At 37.1% G+C, this 24,503-nt stretch overlaps 2 protein-coding genes and 1 long non-coding RNA gene across 25 annotated transcripts in view; 1 reads left to right on the top strand and 2 right to left on the bottom strand.

The window, feature by feature from the left end:
* ORC2 (origin recognition complex subunit 2) overlaps positions 1-1,948 on the bottom strand; it is a 51,339-nt gene extending 49,391 nt beyond the window's left edge. For 4 of the 9 annotated variants that reach the window (XM_037009151.2, XM_037009154.2, XM_037009152.2 and 1 more), the window contains exon 1: positions 1,708-1,947. The gene's annotated coding sequence lies outside the window, so the exon portion shown is untranslated. Of the gene's footprint in view, positions 1-675; positions 802-1,707 lie in introns of all 9 variants that reach the window. The other 5 variants (XM_073218373.1, XM_037009156.2, XM_037009155.2 and 2 more) reach the window with 4 other exon arrangements.
* Positions 1,949-2,094: 146 nt separating this feature from the next.
* On the top strand, positions 2,095-15,446 carry LOC140844995 (uncharacterized). Its single transcript, XR_012123612.1, has 3 exons — positions 2,095-2,279; positions 3,884-4,002; positions 14,389-15,446. It is a non-coding gene; the product is annotated as an uncharacterized lncRNA (long non-coding RNA).
* A 69-nt stretch (positions 15,447-15,515) lies between these two features.
* Positions 15,516-24,503, bottom strand: part of HYCC2 (hyccin PI4KA lipid kinase complex subunit 2) — a 108,182-nt gene continuing 99,194 nt past the window's right edge. For all 15 annotated transcript variants that reach the window (XM_073218366.1, XM_073218361.1, XM_073218359.1 and 12 more), the window contains one exon: positions 15,516-23,207. In XM_073218366.1, coding sequence (XP_073074467.1) covers positions 22,606-23,207 — 602 coding nt within the window. In that variant the 3' untranslated portion in view covers positions 15,516-22,605. The remainder of the gene's footprint in view (positions 23,208-24,503) is intronic.

The following is a 24,503-nucleotide window of genomic DNA, read 5'->3' as shown; positions in this document are numbered from 1 at the left end:
TCCAGTTCCTTAAATTAAACATGACTAGTTCTATCAAGCACATTTTTAAAAGCATGGCCATATTCAGCATAATCTACATTAATTTAAATTATAGGCTGCTTTGTTCTACAAAGGATTTGAAACAGTGACAATAAGCAAATGCAATAAACAAATGACAAACTATAATGTTAACAGGGAGTCTGGATCAGGGACAATAGAAAGATAAGTAAAAAATAAAATCATACAAGGAATTTTGGTTCTGAGCTTGCTGGTAATCAAAGTGAAAAAGGGCAGTTACAAAATTCATTCTCATCAACAAAGTTAAGTAGTTCCTTAGGGGTAGGACAGAAGGGATTTTCAAGGAAAATTTTAAAATGAATATTCTAGACAACTAGGCAATTTCCCTTTGGTATTTTACATTAAGAGCTGCCTGGACAGAGTCTTGTTTAACTTAGTTTTGTTTGTAGTTGAATGCTCTTATGCATAATTTCCTTTTCTAGATTTCAAGACATTTTATTATACAGTACAGAATCACCAAGCTGAAGAAATTAATACAAAGAAAATTGAAAGCAACCATTCCTTCTCCAACAATTTCTGAAGGAAAAAAAACAAAAACCCACTATTCCACAACCACAAAAGAAAATGCAAACACAAGGCGATCATTTACTGTTCAAGGCACTGTCTTTGGGTACTTACTTTTAAGGGGACTCCTTTCAAGGAGTTAATAGGTAAGCAATACAGCTACACCAAGTAAGTATTAACAGCAACACATTCTCCTTTGGGAGCAAATAAAGGATTTGCTGCACTTTAAAAAACATAACCCTTTAAAAAAAGAAGGTAGTATGATTACTGGTTAAGCACGAATTTTAACATGGGGTAAACGTGGGTTCCAATCTTAGCTCCACACTTTCGTGTGTGACTGCACAGAGTTGTGATTAAATGAGATAATGTGCTTAGCATATGAAAATGCTAATTAAATCTTCCCTATTATCTGTATGCTAACTTTAAAATTCAACTTAACCATACAGACTTCTTTTACATTTCTATATCCCGTCAAACAGAAAAAGTGCTCTATAAATGAATAATGAATAATGCCCATATAACCTGCAGTGCCGTTACACAAAAGTGTAGGGCCATGCCATGCTTCAGACTGCAATTTAACTAGGGGAGGGTGTAATGGTTTTATTACGATTTCAGCTACAGAACAAAAAAATTATGCACCAGTATCCTTTTAATTTAAAAAGCTCTACCGAAAGAGCCTGGTTTATCAACGTTTAACTACCAACCACTGTCCCACGGTAGTCTGTTCTGTTAGCATCATCCATTTGTTGCTTCCAGGCTGGGATATGCTAACATCAAAGGTTCTTGTTCCAGTGGTAGTTTGGGGACGATCTCGTCCCCCTCAGTCCTAACTTTACTCACAGATCACTTTATTATTTTCGTTACAGATTCTCTCCCTTCTCTCTTTACAAGCATAGAGCTCCTTATGCCGGAAAACAGATGTTGGTAACAGGCGTCCCTTGCACCGAAGAGCGTTATTACTGCTGGACAGACAGACAAACTGTCTTTCTAGAGGGAAGCTCCTACCCTTACAGGTACTGAAGGGACTGCGGCCTGGGCCTCACGCCGCAGACCATCGGGCTGCACTCCGGCAGCCGGGGATCCTCGGGCCCGGGGGACTGCGGGGCAGCCCGCGGAAGGCCGAGTGGGAGGCGCAACTGGACTCACCTCACAAGCCCCGAACTAAGAACGCGATGAAGGCAGGCTACTCGGTCGCCTCACTACGCACCGCTCAGTCTCCGCCACGCGCGGCTCCGGCCACCCCGCTACCAGCGGTGAGTGGTTGCTGCAGGGAAGGCTTCCGCTGGGACGGCCCCAGCGAGAAAGGCTAAATTCTTGTAAGCAGCCGGAGAACAGGATCACAGGGTCACAGGTTACAGCAAACAGGCACCAGGGAGCCCTACTGGGGGATGGGAGGCCTGCCTGCGGCACACCGAATCTCCCGCCCTGCTCAGGGGCGGAGCCCAAAGAAGCCAGTAGGAAGCGGAGTCAGCCGGGAGCGACGGGTATGTGGCCCACTCAGCGCTCACCTCCCGGCCCCGCCCACCAAGAAACCTGAGGAAAAGGAGTATCTAATCACTGGGTCTGGGCCTTTTCGTTCCTTGTTCCATTTCCGGGGAAGGGACAAGGAGGCGGTTAGATCTGAGGGAATTTATGGAGGTGTGGCAGGCTGAGTGTCTGTCTTGGGAGTTACTTCGTTTTTTGTTGTTTTTTTAAGTTTCTCCTGATTTGTGTGAAAGGTAGGATTCTGTGCGTCTCAGTTTGAGGTAGGCAGGAAGGACACAGTCCTCTCTGTAGAGAATTAGGGTCGGGTGACTGAATATGGAGATAGGATCAAACTGCTAATGGGATGAAGAGACTGGGAAAATAAGGGGAATAAATATAGACAGAGATAATGAGGGAAAAAAAGGAAGGGACCTGCTGGGATAAAGTATTACCCACTAACAATACTATTCATTTGGATTCATGCATTCAAAATTAAGAGTCGCGTGTACCAGATAACGAGGATACACGATATTAAGCAAGGCAAACACGATCTGTGCCCTCAAAGGATACTACAGGGGAAGATACTGAACACTGTTGAGAAAAATACTACTATATTGGAAGTCCAGTATTTATTGGACCACGTGGCAGGGGTATTAACGGACTGAAGGAGTCAGGACAACTTCCTTGGAGGAAGAGATTCAAATCAAAACCTGAGGGTTGAACAGATTTAAGTCAGACAAAAAGGAGGACAAAACTTCCCAGGTAGAAGACCCAAATTAATACAGCAGATGCAGAGGCAAGGGCCAAACTTAGGTCTATAGTTAAGAAGGCTAGTTTGGCCCTTATTGCACCAAATTTGTATTGAAAGATCACTGGATGAAAGCGGTCAAAGTGGGAGTGAAGGAAGAGATGGAGTTACACCAATTTGGAAGCTGTTTAGGAAATATAGTTGAGAAAGAGAAATGATGGTAGCCTGGATACCTCAATACTCCATTTGGTTAGAAGTTAAAAAACGAAAGATAAAAGTAATTTTTTTCTATCTACATTAGAAATAAAGAATCTGGGCTATAAGTAGAGAGAAGAATAGGAAAGAGACCATAGCCAATAGTTAACAATGAAGTGCTTTTAGAGTCCTTAAAAATTTGAAGATCTAGAAATACTGAATGGGTATTTAACATATGTTCTATATGTTTCTATGATGCAAAGTCTCTTCCATCTCCCTCTCAGATCTTCAGTGGTCTTCTAGACTAAGGCTTTGAGTGGTGGGTTTTGATTTTGTTTTTATGATATATATGTGTGGGAAATGGAAGGAGCTGTTTCCCACTTAGATTGATACTTACAAAAACAAAGCCATACCTTTCAGAATGGAGATTTGGAATTTAGGGGGTTGTCAGGAAGTTGAAGTTAAGAGGTGACTATAAAATGGCAATTCCCCCATGTATTCACAGAAATTTTGGGTAGAGCATTAAGACTTTTCCATAGGGAAAGAGGGGACCAAGTTAACTTAAGGTACATTTTAAAGGGGTAGAAAAATTAGCAGCTAATTGAGTTAATAGTTTGAAATTTAGGGCCTGGCTTTAAAAGTCTCTAGGACAGTTTGATTAAACAGTGAATTGAACAGTCTCTTGAAATGCCACTAAAATGACACAACTGAATTATTTTTAAGTATAAACATACAATTAGGAGACCTGGAAAGGTGGTGAGATAAAATTTTGGTAGATACATGGTAATTAGGCAAAGTAAGTTGAAACCCAGACCTGCAAAGGCTGACACCAATAAGAAACTTATTACTGTCACAGAGCTTCAGATAATCTCAGGAATTGGTCTCCCAAACTAATTAGGAGGTTCCTCCTAATAGGAACCTCTGAAGTCAGAAGAGCAGTTATGGGGCTGAGAACCAGAGAATTGGTTGAAGTCTGAAACAAGGAACAATTGGATTCCAGGTCTCCTGTTCTTAGCACAAGACCAAGTTACAAGGTAAACCAAAGAGGCTCTAAGTTCAACAGAGTAGGAATGAAAAGTCATACTGAAATTGGGGGTGTGGTAGGGGGTGGGGAAAATTACCTGGGCAGATTATATGGACACTGGAATCTTTTGCTCCCAGAACAATGGCAATTAGTCATAAAGCCCCTGGGTGTTAAATTTAAAGACTCCCTCTTCATGCAGACTAATCAGAAGGCAGGAGGCGCAGGCAGAAAAATTAGTTCACTTGTACATCCACATTGAAACCTACTAGCTGGTAAGTCCTGCCCCTGTAGGCAGAGGTTCCAATCAATTTTAGCATTACCAAACTTTCCAACAAAGCCTCAGCTATGAAAGAGAAAACAAATAGACTAGGAACAAATAGACTATGTAGAACTGTGGGTAAAATGGTAACATTTCCAGAGTATGTCACCTGGCTTTAGTACATTTGCATATCCTCAGGGGTGGAGAGTCATCTCCAAGTCAATGGGTAATTACCTGGGCAACCGAGGGCGTATATGAACCTGAGAATTTAAGGGGAGAGGCTGACTTGCTTGCTGGCTTGCTTCCTTCAGGAGCAGGGGAGAGACTGCCCTGGACTGCAGTTTGTAAGCAATAAACGGGTTTCAAACTTTATTTCTCCCTTTGACTGATTTTGGTTTTTAGAGGTATTTTGCCCCAGGATTTCGTTTCCCTGAACTTACAAGAACCCAGGAGAATATTAATTCCAAACTAATTTTATAAAAATCTCAGAGATAAAAGATTTTATATCTTAAAACAAAGAATATAAAAGATCTGAGTCATCAAATTTAGATCTTTAAAGTTTTAATTTTTAAACAGACTGCAACATCTTATTAGCTGCACAACGAAAAAATAGTCTATGTGTCTCTTTGTCAGGGAGATAGATGACTGAGTAAAAAAAACATGATACCATTTTTTAAGTTTATTTTTATGTTCAAACAAGGTTTTTTACCCATGCCATATTTTATATGATCAATTTCAGTATCAGTTTCTATATTCCAAAATGAAATATAAATAGCTGCATTGAACTCAGTGAGAGATCTCACTAAGTAACCATGACCAGGTAGGTCATATGGACAAGAGATACTTGCATTGGTTCCTAAATTTGGGAAACTCAGGTAACTTTTGTCTTTATTACCAGTTTCATGAAAATCTTTATATTGATGCTATTTCTGCTTGAAAAAAAAAATCCATTTTCTCCCTGGATCTTTTTCGTTGACCAGTTAAGCTTATTCAGTTACCTTTGAACACCTACATATAGAGGACATAGTACCCAACCTTAATAAACTTAGATACTAGTTGGGTGGAATCAGACAATCTAAATACAATAAAGTGTGACTGCAAAGAGAATTTGCTGAGAACTACTAGGACAACTGCCACTTAGCTCAGCCTGGCAGGTGGGAGGATAAGGGGACAAGGCAGCAGAGAAAGGACCTAATTAACTACAAACCATAGAGAATGGGGGCAGAGAAGGGATTTCAGGGAGAGAGTATTCATAATACCAACATAATACCAATGTTACGTACAAGTATGAATGATAGAGACATGTGGTGGGGGAAGTCTCAGGCTAAGGAATAGAATTTATCTCCTATGATGGATCTATTGAATAATTATAAACAGAATTGATAAGTATTTTATATCAATTACTAAGGAAGATTAATTTGAGGGGCAAGCGGTCTGGTTAGGATGCTATCAAAGCAGTCTGGATATGAAGATGTAGGCATGAGTTTTAGATGTAATAGTAAAAATAGAAAGGAAGAAATGGATTTGGGGAAGAAAAGTCAAAGTCAGCAGGAGATAGAAACTGGATATAGAGGGAAAGGGAAGATGTAATTCCCAGGTTTTTGGCTTGATTGCTTAGGTATCAGTTCCCTAGCGCGCTGTGAAAGACATATTACAGATGAGAGAGAGTGTAGAAGAGTTGAGTTAAACATGGGGCATCCTGACATTTGAAATGAGTGAGGTATATCAAATTATCCTGAAACAGCTGAATATAAGAACTTGAAATTCATTCATGAGGTCAAGGCCTACAAATAGAAATCAGGGGTCATCAGTGTATAGATTAAAACCAGAGGGAGAAAAATGAGAATTGCCAGGGATATTGAGTAAAGTAAGAAAGGAAGTGATACATCATCTTCTGAGATAGGCAGCAAGATGAGAGTAGTTGTAGATAGTTTTTCTTTGAAGTGGTATGGGATAACATTTTAGCATTATGGCCTCCATTTTATGGAGAAAGTAAAAATTGAGGCTGCTGAGAAAGTAGTACTTAAAGTAATGAAGCTTTGGAACTGAAGCTGAAGGGAATGAGAAAGGGGACAGGTCAAGAAGTACAAGCACCTCAAAGTGTTGGGGGCTTAAGGATATAGAGAAGGCAGACTGCAGCACTGATATAGATGAGTCTTTTTATTTTGCTATCATTAATCTACAATTACATGAACATTATGTTTACTAGACTCCCCCCTTCACAAAGTACCCAACAAACCCCATTACAGTCACTGTCCATCAGCATAGTAAGATGCTGTAGAATCACTACTTGTCTTCTCTGTGTTGCACAGCCTTCCCAGTGCCTGCCCTCTCATTATACATGCTAATCATAATGCCCCCTTTCTTTCCCCCCACGCTTATCCCTCCCTTCTCACCCATCCTCCCCATTCCCTTTCCCTTTGGTAACTGTTAGTCCATTCTGGGGTTCATTGATTCTGCTGCTGTTTTGTTCCTTCAGTTTTTCTTTGTTCTTATACTCCACATATGAGTGAAATCATTTGGTACTTGTCTTTCTCCGTCTGGCTTATTTCACTGAGCATAATACCCTGTAGCTCCATCCATGTTGTTGCGAATGGTAGGATTTGTTTTTTTCTTATGGCTGAGTAATATTCCATTGTGTATATGTACCACATCTTCTTTATCCATTCATCTACTGATGGACATTTAGGTTGCTTCCATATCTTGGCTATTGTAAATAGTGCAGCGATAAACATAGGGGTGTATCTGTCTTTTTCAAACGGGAGTGCTGCATTCTTGGAGTAAATTACTAGAAGTGCAATTCCTGGGTCAAATGGTAAGTCTATTTTAAGCATTTGGAGGAACCTCCATACTGCTTTCCACAATGGTTGAACTAATTTACATTCCCACCAGCAGTGTAGGAGGCTTCCCCTTTCTCCACAACCTCGCCAACATTTGTTGTTGTTTGTCTTTTGGATGGTAGCCATCCTTACTGGTGTGAGATGATATCTCATTGTGGTTTTAATTTGCATTTCTCTGATGACAAGTGATGTGGAGCATCTTTTCATGTGTCTGTTGGCCATCTGAATTTCTTCTTTAGAGAACTGTCTATTCAGCTCCTCTGCCCATTTTTTAATTGGGTTATTTGCTTTTTGTCTGTTGAGGTGTGAGCTCTTTATATATTTTGGATGTCAACCCTTTTATCGGATCTGTCATTTACGAATATATTCTCCCATACTGTAGGATACCTTTTTGTTCTATTGATGGTGTTCTTTGCTGTACAGCTTTTCAGCTTGATATAGTCCCATTTGTTCATTTTTGCATTTGTTTCCCTTGCCCAGGGAGATATGTTCAAGAAGAGGCCACTCGTGTTTATGTCTAAGATATTTTTGCCTATGTTTTTTTCTAAGAGTTTTATGGTTTCATGACTTACATTCAAGTCTTTGATTCATTTCTAATTTACTTTTGTGTATGGGATTAGACAGTGATTCAGTTTCATTCTCTTACATGTAGCTGTCCAGTTTTGCCAGCACCATCTGTTGAAGAGAATGTCATTTCCCCATTGTATGTCCATGGCCCCTTTATCGAATATTAGTTGACCATATATGTTTGGGTTAATGTTTGGAGTCTCTATTCTGTTCCATTGGTCTGTGGTTCTTTATCTGTTCTTTATCTGTTCTTGTGCCAGTATCAAATTGTCTTGATTACTGTGGCTTTGTAGTGTTGTTTCTCTTTTGGATGGTAGCAATCCTTACTGGTGTGAGGTGATATCTCATTGTGGTTTTAATTTGCATTTCTCTGATGACTAGCGATGTGGAGCATCTTTTCATGTGTCTGTTGCCATCTGAATTTCTTCTTTGGAGAACTGTCTGCTCAGCTCCTCTGGCCATTTTTTAATTGGATTATTTGCTTTTTGTCTGTTGAGGTGCATGAGTTCTTTATATATTTTGGATGTCAACCCGTTATTGGATCTGTCATTTATGAATATATTCTCCAATACTGTAAGATGTCTTTATGTTCTATTGGTGGTGTCCTTTGCTGTACAGAAGCTTTTCAGCTTGATATAGTCCCACTTGTTCATTTTTGCTTTTGTTTCCCTTGCCTGGGGAGATATGTTCATGAAGAAGTCACTAATGTTTATGTCCAAGAGAATTTTGACTATGATTTTTTCTAACAGTTTTATGGTTTCATGACTTACATTGAGGTCTTTGATCCATTTCGAACTTGCTTTTGTGTATGGGGTTAGACAGTGATCCAGTTTCATTCTCTTACATGTAGCTGTCCAGTTTTGCCAACACCAGCTGTTGAAGAGACTCTCATTTCCCCATTGTATGTCCATGGCTCCTTTATTGTATATTAATTGACCACATATGTTTGAGTTAATATCTGGACTCTCTATCCTGTTCCACTAGTCTGTGGCTCTGTTCTTGTCCCAGTACCAAATTGTCTTCATTACTGTTGCTTTGTAGTAGAGTTTGAAGTTGGGAAGCGAGGTCCCCACCTGCTTTATTCTTCTGAGGATTGCTTTGGCTCTTTGGGGTCTTTTTTGGTTCCATATGAATTTTAAAACTATTTGTTCCAGTTCATTGAAGAATGCTGTTGGTATTTTGATAGGGGTTGTATTGAATCTGTAGATTGCTTTAGGAAGGATGGCCATTTTGACAATATTAATTGTTCCTAGCCAAGAGCACGGGATGAGTTTCCATTTGTTAGTGTCCTCTTTAATTTCTCTTAAGAGTGTCTCGTAGTTTTCAGGGTATAGGTCTTTCACTTCCTTGGTTAGGTTTATTCCTACGTATTTTATTCTTTTTGATGCAATTGTAAATGGAATTTTTCCCCTGAGTTCTCTTTCTGCTAGTTCATTGTTAGTGTACAGAAAAGAAACAGATTTCTGTGTATTAATGTTGTATCCTGCAACTTTGCTGAATTCAGATATTTGTTCTAGTAGTTTTGGAATGGAGGTTTTTAGAATTTTTTATGTACAATATCATGTCATCTGCAAATAGTGACAGTTTGACTTCTTCTTTACCAATCTGGATCCCTTGTATTTCTTTGTTTTGTCTAATGCCGTGGCTAGGGCCTCCAGTACTATGCTGAATAACAGTGGGAAGAGTGCGCATCCCTGTCTTGTTCCCAAATCTTAGAGGAAAGGCTTTCAGCTTCTCGCTGTTAAGTATGATGTTGGCTGTGGGTTGTCATATATGGCCTTTATTATGTTGAGGTACTTGCCCTCTATACCCATTTTCTTGAGACTTTTTATCATGAATGGATGTTGAATTTTGTCAAATGCTTTTTCAACGTCTATGGAGATGATCATGTGGTTTTTATCCTTCTTTTTGTTGATGTGGTGGATGATGTTGATGGATTTTAAAATGTTGTACCATCCTTGCATCCCTGAGATGAATCCCACTTGGCCATGGTGTATGATCTTGCTGATGTATTTTTGAATTGTTTGCTAATATTCTATTGAGTACTTTTGCATCTATGTTCATCAGGGATATTGGTCTGTAATTTTGTTTTTTGCTGGGGTCTTTGCCTGGTTTTGGTATGAGAGTGATGCTGGCTTCATAGAATGAGTTTGGAAGTATTCCCTCCTCTTATATTTTTTGGAAAACTTTAAGGAGAGTGGGTACTATGTCTTTTCTATATGTTTGATAAAACTCAGTGGTAAATCCATCTGGCCCTGGGGGTTTTGTTCTTGGGTAGTTTATTGATTACCGCTTCAATTTCATTGCTGGTAATTGGTCTGTTTAGATTTTGGGTTTCTTCCTTGGTCAGTCTTGGAAGGTTGTATTTTTCCAGGAAGTTGTCCATTTCTTCTAGGTTTTCCAGCTTGTTAACATATAGGTTTTCATAGTATTCTCTAATAATTCTTTGTATTTCTGTGGGGTCCCTCATGATTTTTTCTTTCTCATTTCTGATTCTGTTGATGTGTGTAGATTCTCTTTTTCTCTTAATAAGTCTGACTAGGGGCCTATCTATTTTGTTTATTTTTTCAAAGAACCAGCTCTTGGTTTCACTGATTTTTTCTATTGTTTTATTCTTCTCAATTTTATTTATTTCTTCTCTGATTTGTATTATGTCCCTCCTTCTGTTGACTTTGGGCCTCATTTGTTCTTCTTTTTCCAATCTCAATAATTGTGACTTTAGACTATTCATTTGGGGTTGTTCTTCCTTCTTTAAATAGGCCTGGATTGCTATGTACTTTCCTCTCAGAACTGCCTTCGCTGCATCTCACAGAAGTTGGGGCTTTGTGATGTTGTTGTCATTTATCTCCATACATTGCTTGATCTCTATTTTAATTTGGCCATTGATCCATTGATTATTTAGTAGCATGTTGTTAAGCCTCCATGTGTTTGTGAGCCTTTTTGCTTTCTTTGTACAATTTATTTCTAGTTTTATACCTTTGTGGCCTGAGAAGTTGGTTGGTAGAATTTCAATCTTTTTGAATTTACTGAGGCTCTTTTTGTGGTCTAGTATGCAGTCTATTCTGGAAAATGTTCCATGTGCACTTGAGAAGAATGTGTATCCTGCTGCTTTTGGGTTTAGAGTTCTGTAGATGTCTCTTAGGTCCATCTGGTCTAGTGTGTGGTTCGGTGCCTCTGTGTCCTTACTTATTTTCTGTGTGGTGGATCTGTCCTTTGAAATGAGGGGTGTGTTGAAGTCTCCTAGAATGAATGCATTGCATTCTATTTCCTCCTTTAATTCTGTTAGTATTTGTTTCACATATGCTGGTGCTCCTATATTGGGTGCATATATATTTATAATGGTTATATCCTCTGTTGGACTGATCCCTTTATCATTATGTAATGTCCTTCTTTATCTCTTGTTACTTTCTTTGTTTTGAAGTCTATTTTTTCTGATAGTAGTACTGCAACACCTGCTTTTTTCTCCCTATTGTTTGCATGAAATATCTTTTTCCATCCCTTGACTTTTAATGTGTGTGTGTCTTTGGGTTTGAGGTAAGTCTCTTGTAAGCAGCATATAGATGGGTCTTGCTTTTTATCCATTCTATTACTCTGTGTCTTTTGATTGGTGCATTTAGTCCATTTACATTTAGGGTGATTATTGAAAGATATGCACTTATTGCCATTGCAGGCTTTAGATGTGTGGTTACCAAAGGTTCAAGGGTAGCTTCTTTACTATCTAATCGTCTAACTTAACTCACTTATTAAGCTATTATAAACACAGTCTGATGATTCTTCATTTCTCTCCCTTCTTATTTCTCCTCCTCCATTCTTCATATGTTGGGTGTTTTGTTCTGTGCTCTTTTTAGGAGTGTTCCCATCTAGAGCAGTCCCTCTAAGATACCCTGTAGAGGTGGTTTGTGGGAGGCAAATTCCCTCAACTTTTGCTTGTCTGGGAATTGTTTAATCCCTCCTTCATATTTAAATGATAATCGTCCTGGATACAGTATTTTTGGTTCAAGGCCCTTCTGTTTTATTGCATTAAATATATCATGCCATTCTCTTCTAGCCTGTAAGGTGTCTGTTGAGAAGTCTGATGATAGCCTGATGGGTTTTCCTTTGTAGGTGACCTTTTTTTTCCCTCTCTGGCTGCCTTTAATACTCTGTCCTTGTCTTTGATCTTTGCCATTTTAATTATTATGTGTCTTGTTGTTGCCCTCCTTGCATCCCTTGTCATGGGAGTTGTGTGTTTCTGTGGTCTAAGAAGCCATTTCCTCCCCTAGTTTGGGGAAGTTTTCAGAAATTATTTCTTCAAAGACACTTTCTATCCATTTTTCTCTCTCTTCTTCTTCTGGTACTCCTATGATGTGAATATTGTTCCTTTTGGCTTGGTCACACAGTTATCAATATTCTTTCATTCCAGGAGATCCTTTTATCTCTCTCTGCATCAGCTTTTCTGCGTTCCTGTTCTGTTTTCTAGTCCATTAATGGTCTCTTGCATCTCATCCATTCTACTTTGAAGTCCTTCCAGAGATTGTTTTATTTCTGTATTCTCCCTGCTTAGTTCTTGCATATTTCTCTGCATGTCCATTAGCATGGTTATGACTTTTGTTTTGAATTCTTTTTCAGGAAGATTGGTTAAATCTACCTCCCCAGATTCCTTCTCAGGAGAGGATGTGGAAGGTGTCTGGGTTAGCCTGGTCTGGATCAAATTTTTTTGCCTTTTCATGTTGATAGATGCAGTGGTATACTATTGACTTGTCTGTCAGCTGGGAGAGCCAAGACCTTTTCCACTTGCTCCTGGCCTTTCTTTACTGGGACAATGGCGACCCCTAGCAGCTTGTGTTGGGCAATTGCACATAGACTGGGTCTGTTTCTTGCCCAGCCACTATGGAGGAAGCTCCCTTGCTGTGGGCGTGGCCAGCCTCAGGCCGCTGCTCTGCTATGGCGGGGCACTGGAGGGGGAATGGACAGGGGAGCTGTTTATCGCCATGAGGGGTCTCAGAGCTGCTGCCCAGGGGGTTCGGGTGCCCAGAGTTCCCCGGGATTCCCAGCTGCTAGGCTAAGTGTCCCGGGACACTTCTGTCCAGCTGTGGTGTCCCTGTCCCTTTAAGACTTTCAAAAAGCATTTGCTTTTCTTTGTCCCAGGGGCTCTGACTGTGGGGACCTGCTCACAGGTCCTACTGTCCTGTTTCCCTAGTATCCAGCTCCCCACTCCTGGGTGCGGATGGCTAGGGCTCGCTATGTAGCAGTCCTGGGCTCCCTCTCCCTCCCCACTCCGATTCCTCTCCTCCCGACGGGAGCTGGGGTGAGGCGCGCTTGGGTCCTGCCGGGCTGGGGCTTGTATCTTATCCCCTTCTCCAGGCCCTGGGTTCTCAGAGGTGTGGATGTGGTCTGGCTGTTGTCCTGTATGTTCTGGTCTCTCTTTTAGTGATAGTTGTATTTGTTGTATTTTCAAAAATATATATGTTTTTGGGAGGAGATTCCCATTGTCCTACTCACGCCGCCATCTTGGCTCCACCCCCAGTAATTCTTATTATGTACACAGTAATTCAAATTCTGGGTAACTGCTTAGAATGTAATCTCCAGTACAGAATTTTACAGCATGAGTAAAGCCATTATTGTAACAATCTATAGATTTCTTAAAAGTGTGTTAATCTTTGACTTTGAGGAAAAAGGGAAAGCCTGTGTTTGAGGAATTCCCTACTGAATGTTGGAGAGAATAAAAAATCCTTTTGAATATAACAGTGTTTTTAGTTAAATTATACAATGATTCTGAACTTAAGCTTTTACTGATCAGCATGACCTGGCCATAAAAAAAGTTTCATTTCTACAGTGTATTAACCGTAGTTCTCTAATAAAGTCCCTAAAGTGATTGGCCCTTCAAATGAGTTTTAGAAGTCACCACCCCCTTTCTGATGTAGCATTCTGAACAAAACTAGTGTTGTTACATGAGTTATACCCACCTGACTTGAATTATGACCTGGGTCCATTTTTTAGACCTTTAGAAGCCGTAAACACAAAGACTTTATTTCTACCCTCTCCATGTAGTTTAAAATAATATTAAATCATAAAATAATTGCAAGTAAGTCTAATAAAATTCTGATTTCCTCCCAAGCTACCTGGCAGCTTTTTTGTTGGGGAGCAATGTGGGGGAGTATTCTCATTCTCCCCACATTCAGTGGGGGAGTAACTAAAAAATATTTTAAAGTTTTACATTTTGAGAGTCTCCTGTGCTTTAATAATGCTCCAAATCAGCTTTTCTCAACTGAGGTTACTCATATGTACCAAAGAAAGACTATTTTCTCTCTTTCAAGAATGGTACATACTTAAGGATAGTACACAACTAGAATCATGGTCAGGATAAAAGTTAATTTATAACTACGGATGCCTAGGGTATTAGGGCTTGATTCTCTCAGGGATTTAGTTTGCCTATTAGTAAACTAGCTCCACTAAAATCCAATCTCCCCTTCCTTCCAATCCATGTGCCCCCCTCCCCTGAGGCCTTGGCTTTGGCCTTGTTGGGGTTAGGGCATGTGTACTAATAGTTGAGAATAATCAATACTATATGAAGAAGCAGTATCCTATAATGGTTGAATGCAAAAGTCCATGAACCTGAGTGTCTGGGTTCAATCACAGCTCTACCATTTAATAGCTCTGTGACCTTGAACAGATGAACTTTCCTTTTCTTATAAAAGTACTTATCTAATACTATTGAATTGAGTATTGAATTATGACATTTTCTTTCAAGTTTTTAGGACAGTGCCTGACATGTCCCAGCACCCAATAAATGTTGTTGCTGTTTAATTCACATCGAAAGAATCTTTGGAACATAAAATATTATGACCTGGACCACAGCGGTATGTGTGTTGAGGGATAGTGTCTCTACTCTTACTATTTTATTGCAGTACCTTAAAAGTGACTTCTCCCTTTGTACTTTCTCTGTATTTTCTAAGGCTTTCAAAATGAGCAAGTATTATATTTTTAATAAAAGGGAAAAACTGAAATGTCAACTGGTGAATCTCATCCTTGGAAACTAATGCATGCAGATTCAGAGTCAAGGCAAAAACAAAAAAACACAAAAACAGGCTTGGTGAGTTGCCTTAAGCCATTTTCTCCTGGAACTTTATCAGCAATCTTGGATTAAGGCATAATAAAAAAGATATTTAAAAATGTGCTTTATACTGCTTAAATCTGAAAGACAAGGGAAAATAAAGCCTTGGTCCATAAGCAAGGAACAATAGCCATTAGGAAGAAAAAAAGGCACAAAGATTTTTCTAGGAACTGCAAGTAAAGGGAAAAGAAAAGAGGCCTTGGGGCTCAGCCTTTCATTAAACCCATGTTCCAAAAGAAAGCTAAAGTATACTTAGAAATACAATGAAGGGAAGACCAAAAAATTTAATGATTAGAGAACTAACTACTAAGAGTGTGAGGAAACAGATCTTTTCATACATTGCTGAAGAGAATGTAAATGATAACTGCAATAACGTTGGCTCCTCTTTATAAGGACCCAGGAGAGAAAATTTCTCACAATGCAGTACTAGTAACAGTTGTGCTTTACCTGAGAAACTGATTTGTTTTTATCAGGACATCTAAAAGTCATGTAATTAATCTTACTTCTTTCTTGGCATTTGGCTGTTTTAAAGTTCAGATGAATTTGTATTTCAACACTAAGATACAGATACATATTTTATGTATTAATTTCATTCCTGCCTTCATGTTACTTATTTTAGAATGCTATATGTAATTTTATATATTGCCTTAATAGGATGTTATATAAATAAAAAGTTCAGACAAGTGGTATGCTTTGAAAAAATACAATAAAGGACCATTTTAAGGTATAAAATTTAGGTAAGATATAAAATTAACTCAGGGAAATTCAGTCAAAAGCCAAATAATGCTGTATTTTTATACGGTACAAAAGAAAATTTACATTCTTAATGTAACTGGATATATCTAGGGAAAAATTACACATCTCTCAAGAAACACAATATTTAACATCTTAGATATGTTTCTGCATTGCAGACTGATAATGAATTTTATACATCTTTATTTACAATAACTTAAAATATTTTTTCATCTCTGGCAGATATTTACAAGGTCAACAGTGACTACATTTCACATTTCAACAATCGACAGCATTAACCAGTTCAGTAAGACAGTTAAGATAATGGCTTACATGCACCGATTTTATGTATGATCTTAAATGTGCATTTTTTTTTCTTCAGCTCTGAAAAATGAAGGTTTTCACTAGGCCTAGGTTTTAAGGACATTGATCAATAGAGATCATATTTTCTTCATGCCTTACCCTATTTAAATTTTCATCAGCACTATTTTCTGAATACTTGGGGAGTTTATACTGAGCTATAGGTTGATGCTTGTAAAAAAAAATAAAGCTGATCCATACATTCCATATCCTCTTATGAAGCAAACATGTGGAAGTGAGATACTTCCTGTTTACTTGTCCACTGTGACAGAGATCAGACTACATAATGCTAAAGCAGTAAAATTTCCTTTAGAAATTGTGGCTCAGGAGAGCCAAATTATTGTGGGAAAATAAAATAAACCATAAGAACTTTCAATTAACCAGTTAAACTGAATATAAAGTCAGCATAATTTTTAGAATAAGATTTACTGTCAAGTAGTTGATGATAGTATTTAAAACAACACATGGAGCATTGATCTTATTTCTCAATTCAGTTTGGATGATAAAACTTAAAAAACCCATAATCTACATTAGTAATTGTTGGAAAGCTAATCTTCTCTTTCCAAGACAGCTGATCAATCAATACATTCGTTACTTTTTAACTACTACCTAATACAAAAAAAATAATGCACAGGACCTGTTTGGAACATCAATTAATATACATTTCATGGTACCCCCCCCCCAAAATCATTTAATAGTTGAAAAAAATCACTTCTTATTGATCTAGACATTTTTTAAATTAGCATTTCTTAACCCAGTCATGTTTTCTTTCCCAAAGGCAAGGGGGGTGGGGAACCCACCCAGAGCAATCATGTACATAAATTATATAAACATAACATTTAGCCAATATCATAGTTATCAGAAATGATTACCACTGCCCATTTAAAAACATGCATTTCTGTAATTTCTCACTCAATTTTATTTTTAAAAAGCTAGATATTATAAAAGATACCAATTTTAGGAATTTCCCCCCCTTTTTACTCAATACTGATGTGCAGAATCCTTAATTTAAGGAGACATGAAAATATCATAAGGAAGAATATTTGGACTTAAGCTTTAAGTGGTACTTTTGCGGAAAGTGTAAAATGTTGACGTATTACTGACAAGAAAACCTCACATGAGAACTTGTAGGTACTATTTATACCTGTGTTCCAGATCAAACAATCTTTTAGTGTTTATTTTCCCAGGGCTAGAAAGTAATCCTTTTATGTTAAAGGACCTCATTCCTAAAAGGTATTTTAAAAATTTGGTTGATTCGTTTTCTTTGGTAAATTTTTTGATCAATGAAGTAAAGAATTTCCTCTGCTGTAATTAACAATGAGCTGTTGACCCTCAAATACAGTAAACCAGATTGATAAAAATTCTGTAGTTGGGGATGTATTGTCCAATTAAGTTTATTTCTCTTTGAAAATAAAGAATGTATTAAACCAACCTCTAGATACATAAGTATTAAAAAAAGACTCAATATGTTAAGTTACACCTAATTTTAATTTTTTTGGTAAAATCTGTATTTACATAATAGTAGACATCTGAATGTACCTTAATTTGTAAACATTTTCTCAAAATCCAGAAGCAAAACATAGAACCTACATTTCTGTACTATGCTGCCAGTTATTTCACACTTCATTCCCAGCTTTCTGCTAACTGCTATCCTACACTGTTTGCTCTTGTATATATTTCTCATGTGGTTAATGGCTGAGACTATAAAAATACTGAAGAGATTGAAGTTACCAAAATTTTGTGGTTGTGTGGTCAGGTTTAGAAGGAAGTGCCAACAGGGGCAGGGGAAGGTTGGCTGATGATGACTACTATAATTTCAATGGCAGGATCACCACACAAATTTCTGGCACCACCAAAAATCTAATATAGTTTAAATGTACATCAGTTGCCCCTATGAACAGTATTTACTATGCTGGTCAGTACCAATATGATATACCCATTAGGTACACAATGCAGGTTAATACTAAAATTTATGTCTTACATTATCAACAATAACCACCTTAGCAATGGAAAATTGTACCAATCTGATGACTCATTATTATTTTATTAGCACTGTTAACAATTTTACATTGCAGTCCATCTTCTTATAATCTGGTAAATGTTCTAATTTCTTAGAGTTTAAGCTATCAGTAATTTCTAGTTGGTTTTCAAACAACTTGTTTCTAAAAAGCACCTTAAAAAAATTAAAGTATTACAAGTAAGTGTCTCAACCAATTCAGTGGTTTGAAACATGACATAATCATTCAACTTGAAGGATAAAAAGTCTCATGTTTGGACTGCTTAACATAGCCACAGTATAGAAAGGTTGCTCTAAAATTACAGATTTTGTGACCACTAGCATGACCTATTAAACATTTTAAACTGAAAAACAAATACACAACTGAAATACTGATATATAAGCAAAACAAAACAAAACTTACTTTATAATCCAAGATCAGAAATGGAGAGCTCCTCCTTGCCAGTGTTAGTATAAATAGTGTACTACCCACTAAAGACAGATATTAATTTTTTTTAACTTACAAATGAACATGCAGAGAATTATAGGAGACAACTGATTATCAACAACTAAAGTACTCAAAAATGGACTGATACAAACCTCACAAAATGAGGTGGGAAAAACCCACTTCATTAAAATATACACAAAAATAGTGCAAATAAAAGAATCCAAAAGAAGTTATTCTCAGTATTCCAGTGTCTAATAAATAATTATAGTTAATTTAAAGCTACTAAGTGGAATCTGAGAATATAGGTTGGAAATATTGAGCTTGTACAGCTGAGACAACTGCATTTAAGACATTTTATATGGTACATACACTTTAAATGACATCGTGGTCTCCATTCCTTTATGGAATCATAAGCTTCACACTGTAAGCCTTTTTCAATCACATAAGGAAATATTGCTTTTACTTATCTTCTCTAAAGCACAGGTAAGGTTCAATCTTTTTCAACATTAAAAATGAAAGGGATCAAGTTTAATTTTTACTTTGTAATACTCCACTGTGCAATACAATTAGCTTGTCACATAGATGACAGTGAAAGCTGACTGATTCAAAAATTACTTTAAAATGACTAGAAACACTGATCAAAGCCATTTCACTGGGCTTATTTTTGCATTTAAATAAATTCCCAGAAATACTATCAACTATAAAATGGCATATTACAACTGTTATGTGGCAGAAAATAGTAAGGCATAAATTAGAAGAAAAAATGCATCTATTTTTACATCTGTGGTACAGTTACAACACTTCCCCATCTATGTTTACTACTCTACACTTTTTCTTCATTTAATACTTTTCTTAAGGTGCCATATTCATCAACTACACCAGAACTATAAACTGCAGAAATGGAGAGTATTACATAGCACATTTACTGTAGTAGGAGTAAAGGGAGGCAGTGGGGTGTTAATATGCATTTGACAAGACAGAGAAGTTTGATTATGGCTCTGCTTCTTAGTTATGTGACTTGATCATGTCACAGCCTTTTTGAACCTCAGTTTTCTGAGGATGGCTATGGGCGGGGTGGGGTTGAGAGATGAATTAGATTATCTTTGGGCCTCTTCAAGCACATTCTAACTATAATAAATAGGAACAGAAGAGTAATTGGGAGAATAAGAGTGGTTGCAGGGGTTAGAATTTCAAACTGCAACCACTTCCCCCACTAGCTTCTCAAAACATTTTTATATTTAAAAATCTTACTTTAAAGTTAGCTTTTCACTTTACATTTTGGTCTGCTTTCTAGTAACATGACTTTAACTTAATGTTATAGAGTTCCCAAAACTTTCAGGTATTAGTATTTCTTAATCTGTCATAGATGGCATTAATCAAGTTGCTTTATTATAGAAAACAAGTATTTTCTCCCTAACTAGTTTTTCCATAGATGGAAGGATATTTTTATGGAAGGTAGGAAATATAAAACAAAAGGTTGTTAAAGGATAAAGTATGAATATTGCTGGCATACATTTGTAACAGCTGCTCTATATCTGAAAACCATTTTAAATTAGAAGCCAATAAATAATGCAAATGAATATCAAAAATATTTTAGAAAATTTGACTATGATTTGTTAAAGTAACTCATTCCATTTACTGTATTTTGCACAGGAAATCTTTTCTAAGATCCTGAATGCAAAGTTTGAACTAAATGAAATGTTTCTTCATGGGGCCAAATTATATCACTTAAAAGAATGGAACATAAATGCTGCAGGGTGATGAACTGTTTAAAGGTTATGTACAAAATAAGTATGCATACAGATAAGTTGAATACAGATAAATCCTCTAAGTTGAAAGTCTTTAAAAACCAACTTTTCAGTTGTAATGTAAGATTCGTAACAAACCACAGGAACATCTTATTTATCACATATAGCTTTTGCTATAATTTGTTATTACTTGGGTTTTTTTGTGCTTTAGCTAAAATCCTCCTAGATTTAGATGCCAATAAATGCACAACTTGTTGAATTAAAAACAACTCTTCAGCCTCCAAAATCAACCAAATATCTCTGCTATAAAATGAATGACCTCTGGCTATGGCCAAGGTCTTACTCCCTGGAAAGAAGAATGCTGTTCCTTTCATACCTGAAACCTTGCTTTCCTTAGTATATTATAGATCTTTACATCTTATTTATTTTGGCTGCTTTTTAATTCACTTCTCTGACATCCCTTAAATTTTTAAAAGTAAGTAGTATTTAAAATACATCTTTGTGATATATACATATACACACCATATATATATACACACACACACACACACACACACACACACACAAACTAATAAATCTCTATTTACTAACTTTTAGCATTACCTCAGACTTTGGCAATGTTGTAGATACTAGTTCAGGTTATAGTTTTCCATTTTCGTTTAAGTTGAAAAAATGTTACAGACCACCAAATTCAAATAAGCATTTCATTGTTCTTACGAAGATTCAAAACAGAAAGTCCTTTAAAAATACAAACAAAAAAAACCTAACCTATTACAACCAAAAAAAGAGATGAGAGGGGAGACATCTTGGTGTGAAAAAAACAAGAGGCATTTTTCTATTTATTTTATTTATAAAAATCTTTTGTAATTTTAATTGGTAGAGATAAAAATTTAAACTTTGTTAATTAGGAGAATACTTGGTTTCTATAAATTCAGTGTATTTTCTTGCACAATAAAATCAAAATGTCTAATGCAAAGTACTAATAGCTCTGGTGTATTTTGTGGAAAGATAATGTACAGAGCAGTTCAAGTCACAATATACTCATTTTCAAATACCAATATATTCTCTTCTATTTCAATCAAGCATTAGAGCCTGAGACCCAGAAGGTTATAATGAAATCTTACCCAACAAAATCAGAACTAAAAAAGTTTTTCAACCAATAATGTGTTTTGTAGCCTCCTAGCACAGTTACTAAATGCTACTTACATACATTCAACATCTAGCTTACTGGCATGATTTCAAAGTTTTATAAAAATGAGAACCTTTTGCAGGTATATAATTAGAAGGTACACAAATTGCATTACATTGAACACAAAGGCAGTGTGGTCCTTGTAGGAGAAATCAAGTCAGTACCCCCTCGTAGAAATATTCTGTAAAAATGTGTCACATTGAAGCTTCAGTGTTTTCAGCCAATTATCTGTCCCTGATGTATTTCCTTGGAGTATATGATCTATCAGGACTTCAGGTTTCTTAATCCAAAATACCTGACTGAATTTAGGTACATCTAGAAAGCAGCTGAAAGGGTTTCTCCAATAGTCTGACATCACAGAAAATGGGATGAGAAATCCCTCTCTTTACCTGAAGACGTACTTGTTCTACTTCAGTCATCATCAGCTCACAAAGGAAAAGAAAAAAAAAAATCAACACTTCCACTCACATACAGAATCCCACATGAGCTAAACAAAAACCACCCCTCCCCCAAAAAACCCCAGCACCAAAGTGTCAATCATTCCTGGGAAATAGAACATACCCCTTGGATTCTCTGATTTGTTAGTTGTTCAAAAACTTTAAGGACAGAAATGACCTATGTCCTTGTGGGGAGGAGGGAAGACATGTTAATGATTATACAGCCATAAAGAAAGTGCATTATCAATTACACAATCAACTAAGAGCCCTGCTCTCTGATGGAGGTGGCCACAACTTGATTTAAATGCCTCAGTAATTGAACAGTTGTGTCCTCGAGATAAAAGAGATGGGGGTAAAAAGAGAGGAGCCACCCTCATTTTAATGAAAAAGTGCTGCAGTCTACCACCTTTCCCCATGCTTCTCAAGAAAACAATTGCACAGACTCAGAGAAGTCCAAAGTCATAGCAGAATCTCTGAGGCACTCCTGGTTGAGAGAAAAAAACATGATCCAGTAATCTTCATAGTTCTATAAATTATGAGAACAAACCCGTTTTGTTTTTTAAACAAAAGCCAAAGAATCATTTCATAGGGATCATATACACCATTTCCTCTAACGTATCCTCAGTCTCACAGTGTTGAAATGGGACCGATCAGCCTACGATGGATTGCACATCACCCAAGGTTTCTAGAAAGGAATGCATGGAAAACACAAACATTTCATACTGCTTCACAAATGCATTTACAAGGAATAGGTGAAGAGAAGATATAGGGAGGAAAAAGAAAACCTTATTGCTGTTTTCATACAAAATACAGTATGAAAATACCTAAACTAAATCAGATCTGATTACAATGACCCATATTTTCACAATGTGGGATGAAGTGTCTTCTTGCACAATGAAATGTTCAGTTTAAAAGGTAAGCAGAAAGATGATAGGATGTCAAAACTACACCTGGGATATTAGCTGCATATTGAAACTTGGGGATCGAGACTGCTTGGTTAAAGGAGCTCCTGGGCTCAGGAGCTCTTTACCTTCTCTAGCTTGACCTAGCCGGTCTTCCTGTAGACTGATAGTTGAATATCGATTAGCATTGTTAGCTGCTAAATTAGTAACGCCCTCAGTGCCAACCCCAATGCTGGTACTTGCTTGACTGCCATTTACGTAGTCAAATGATTTACTTGAGGAAGCACTGGCTGTCCGGATTAGACTTAAACTATTGGTTTTTGGTACCACCTGGCCAGCAGGCAGGCTCAGGTGTTTCTTCATTGGTGTCAGCTCAATTGAATCTACACTAAGATCAGGTGGTTGCTGTATATACTGCCTGCGAACTACCGAATCTTGAGGGCTCTCACTGGATTTGACGGCAGAGGCTGTTTCTTTATCCTTGGCTGAACGCCCAGTTGCTACTTTCCTTAAGCTTCCCCTCTGAGAAGAGGAGGATGGTTTGGTCCCAAATGGCTGACTGCTGAGGGAAGCCCCTGATGAAAATCCTTCATCTGCATCATTCAGGTTTACCGACTCTTCGCCTCCATTTACACCCTCAGCACCTAAAAAACAAATCAGACAGGCTCAGCAACAGCTAAGTTAAATAAGCAGCAGCTGTGAGTAACAGCGCAACTGACCTTATCTCTTGGTTTATGTTTGCTATAGGTTGGCAATGGCCCTGCTCTCACCACCTCCCCTAAATTATTTAGGGGAAGAAACCTTAATCTATACAGAATTCTGAAATGTTTTTCATTCTGTTCATTTAGCTCTGATTAGTCCAAACTATCCAGAAATGAACGCAGTATCTCAATATCTAGGTACATAAAACAACTTTATGTAAAATACAGTGTTGTTATAAATCTTTACATTACACCCTTGTCAATTTGAGGTGACCATACCTATCCAAAAAAACAAATTTTTTTCCTCTTATCTTCCCTAACCCACCATAAAACAGACCATGCAAATGAGACCCCCTTCTAATTTCAGTCACCCAGAATACCCAAAACTCATTTATCCCTAAAAGCCAAATCCTTTTTAACTACAGTAAAATTTTATATTTACTCAACAGCTAACTGCTTCTAAATGGCTTTAAAACCTTTATAGAACTAATTTTTCTAACACTACACTAAAACACTCTAAATTGTTTCCAATAACTTCAAAATCCTATTTTGTTTTACGGACGTATCTACACACTGGTTTCCATATTTTCTTGATCAATTAATGTGAAGAAAAGATTTGATTACTGGAGAGTGAGGATAGGAAACCAGCAGGGTATTTAAGAAGGATTTATTACTTTCTATATTAAATATTATACTTTCAATATTTCTATATATAGAAATATTCTATAAAACTATTTCTATAATATTTCAGATTTTTTTTTGTATTGAGACATCATAATCACAAAGTACTAGTGTCCCATTATGTTTCATGCAGAAACTGCAGGTAATGAAAGAATCCTCATCTTGGGATTTTATAAGAAGGGGAGAAGCACATATATTTAGTTTGGGGATTCCAGAAAGCCTAATTCTCTTACTGATAGTACCATCAACATTTTCTTAGGAAGTAATATATTTGCTTCGTTAAGAAACTGATAGCAGTTTGCTACTCATTAAACAGGTTTACCAGACTGCAAGAAAGTTTAATCTGAATCTACATACAGATATCAATATTATGGCCAAGGTAAAATGTTAGGAAAGAATTCTAAGCAACTATGACTTTGAGATACAGGTTACCTAAGTAAAGTATATGAAATATTTAAACACAACCTTTATTTAACATAGGATCTGGGTAAATAAAAAAATTTTTAGCTGTATTTTCTCATATAGATTAGTTATTTCCTTCCTTCAAAAGAATGATAA

The sequence above is a fragment of the Manis javanica genome, chromosome 12 (assembly GCF_040802235.1).
Source record: "Manis javanica isolate MJ-LG chromosome 12, MJ_LKY, whole genome shotgun sequence".
Lineage (NCBI taxonomy): Eukaryota > Metazoa > Chordata > Mammalia > Pholidota > Manidae > Manis > Manis javanica.
This window is presented reverse-complemented; position numbering and strand designations above follow the sequence as displayed.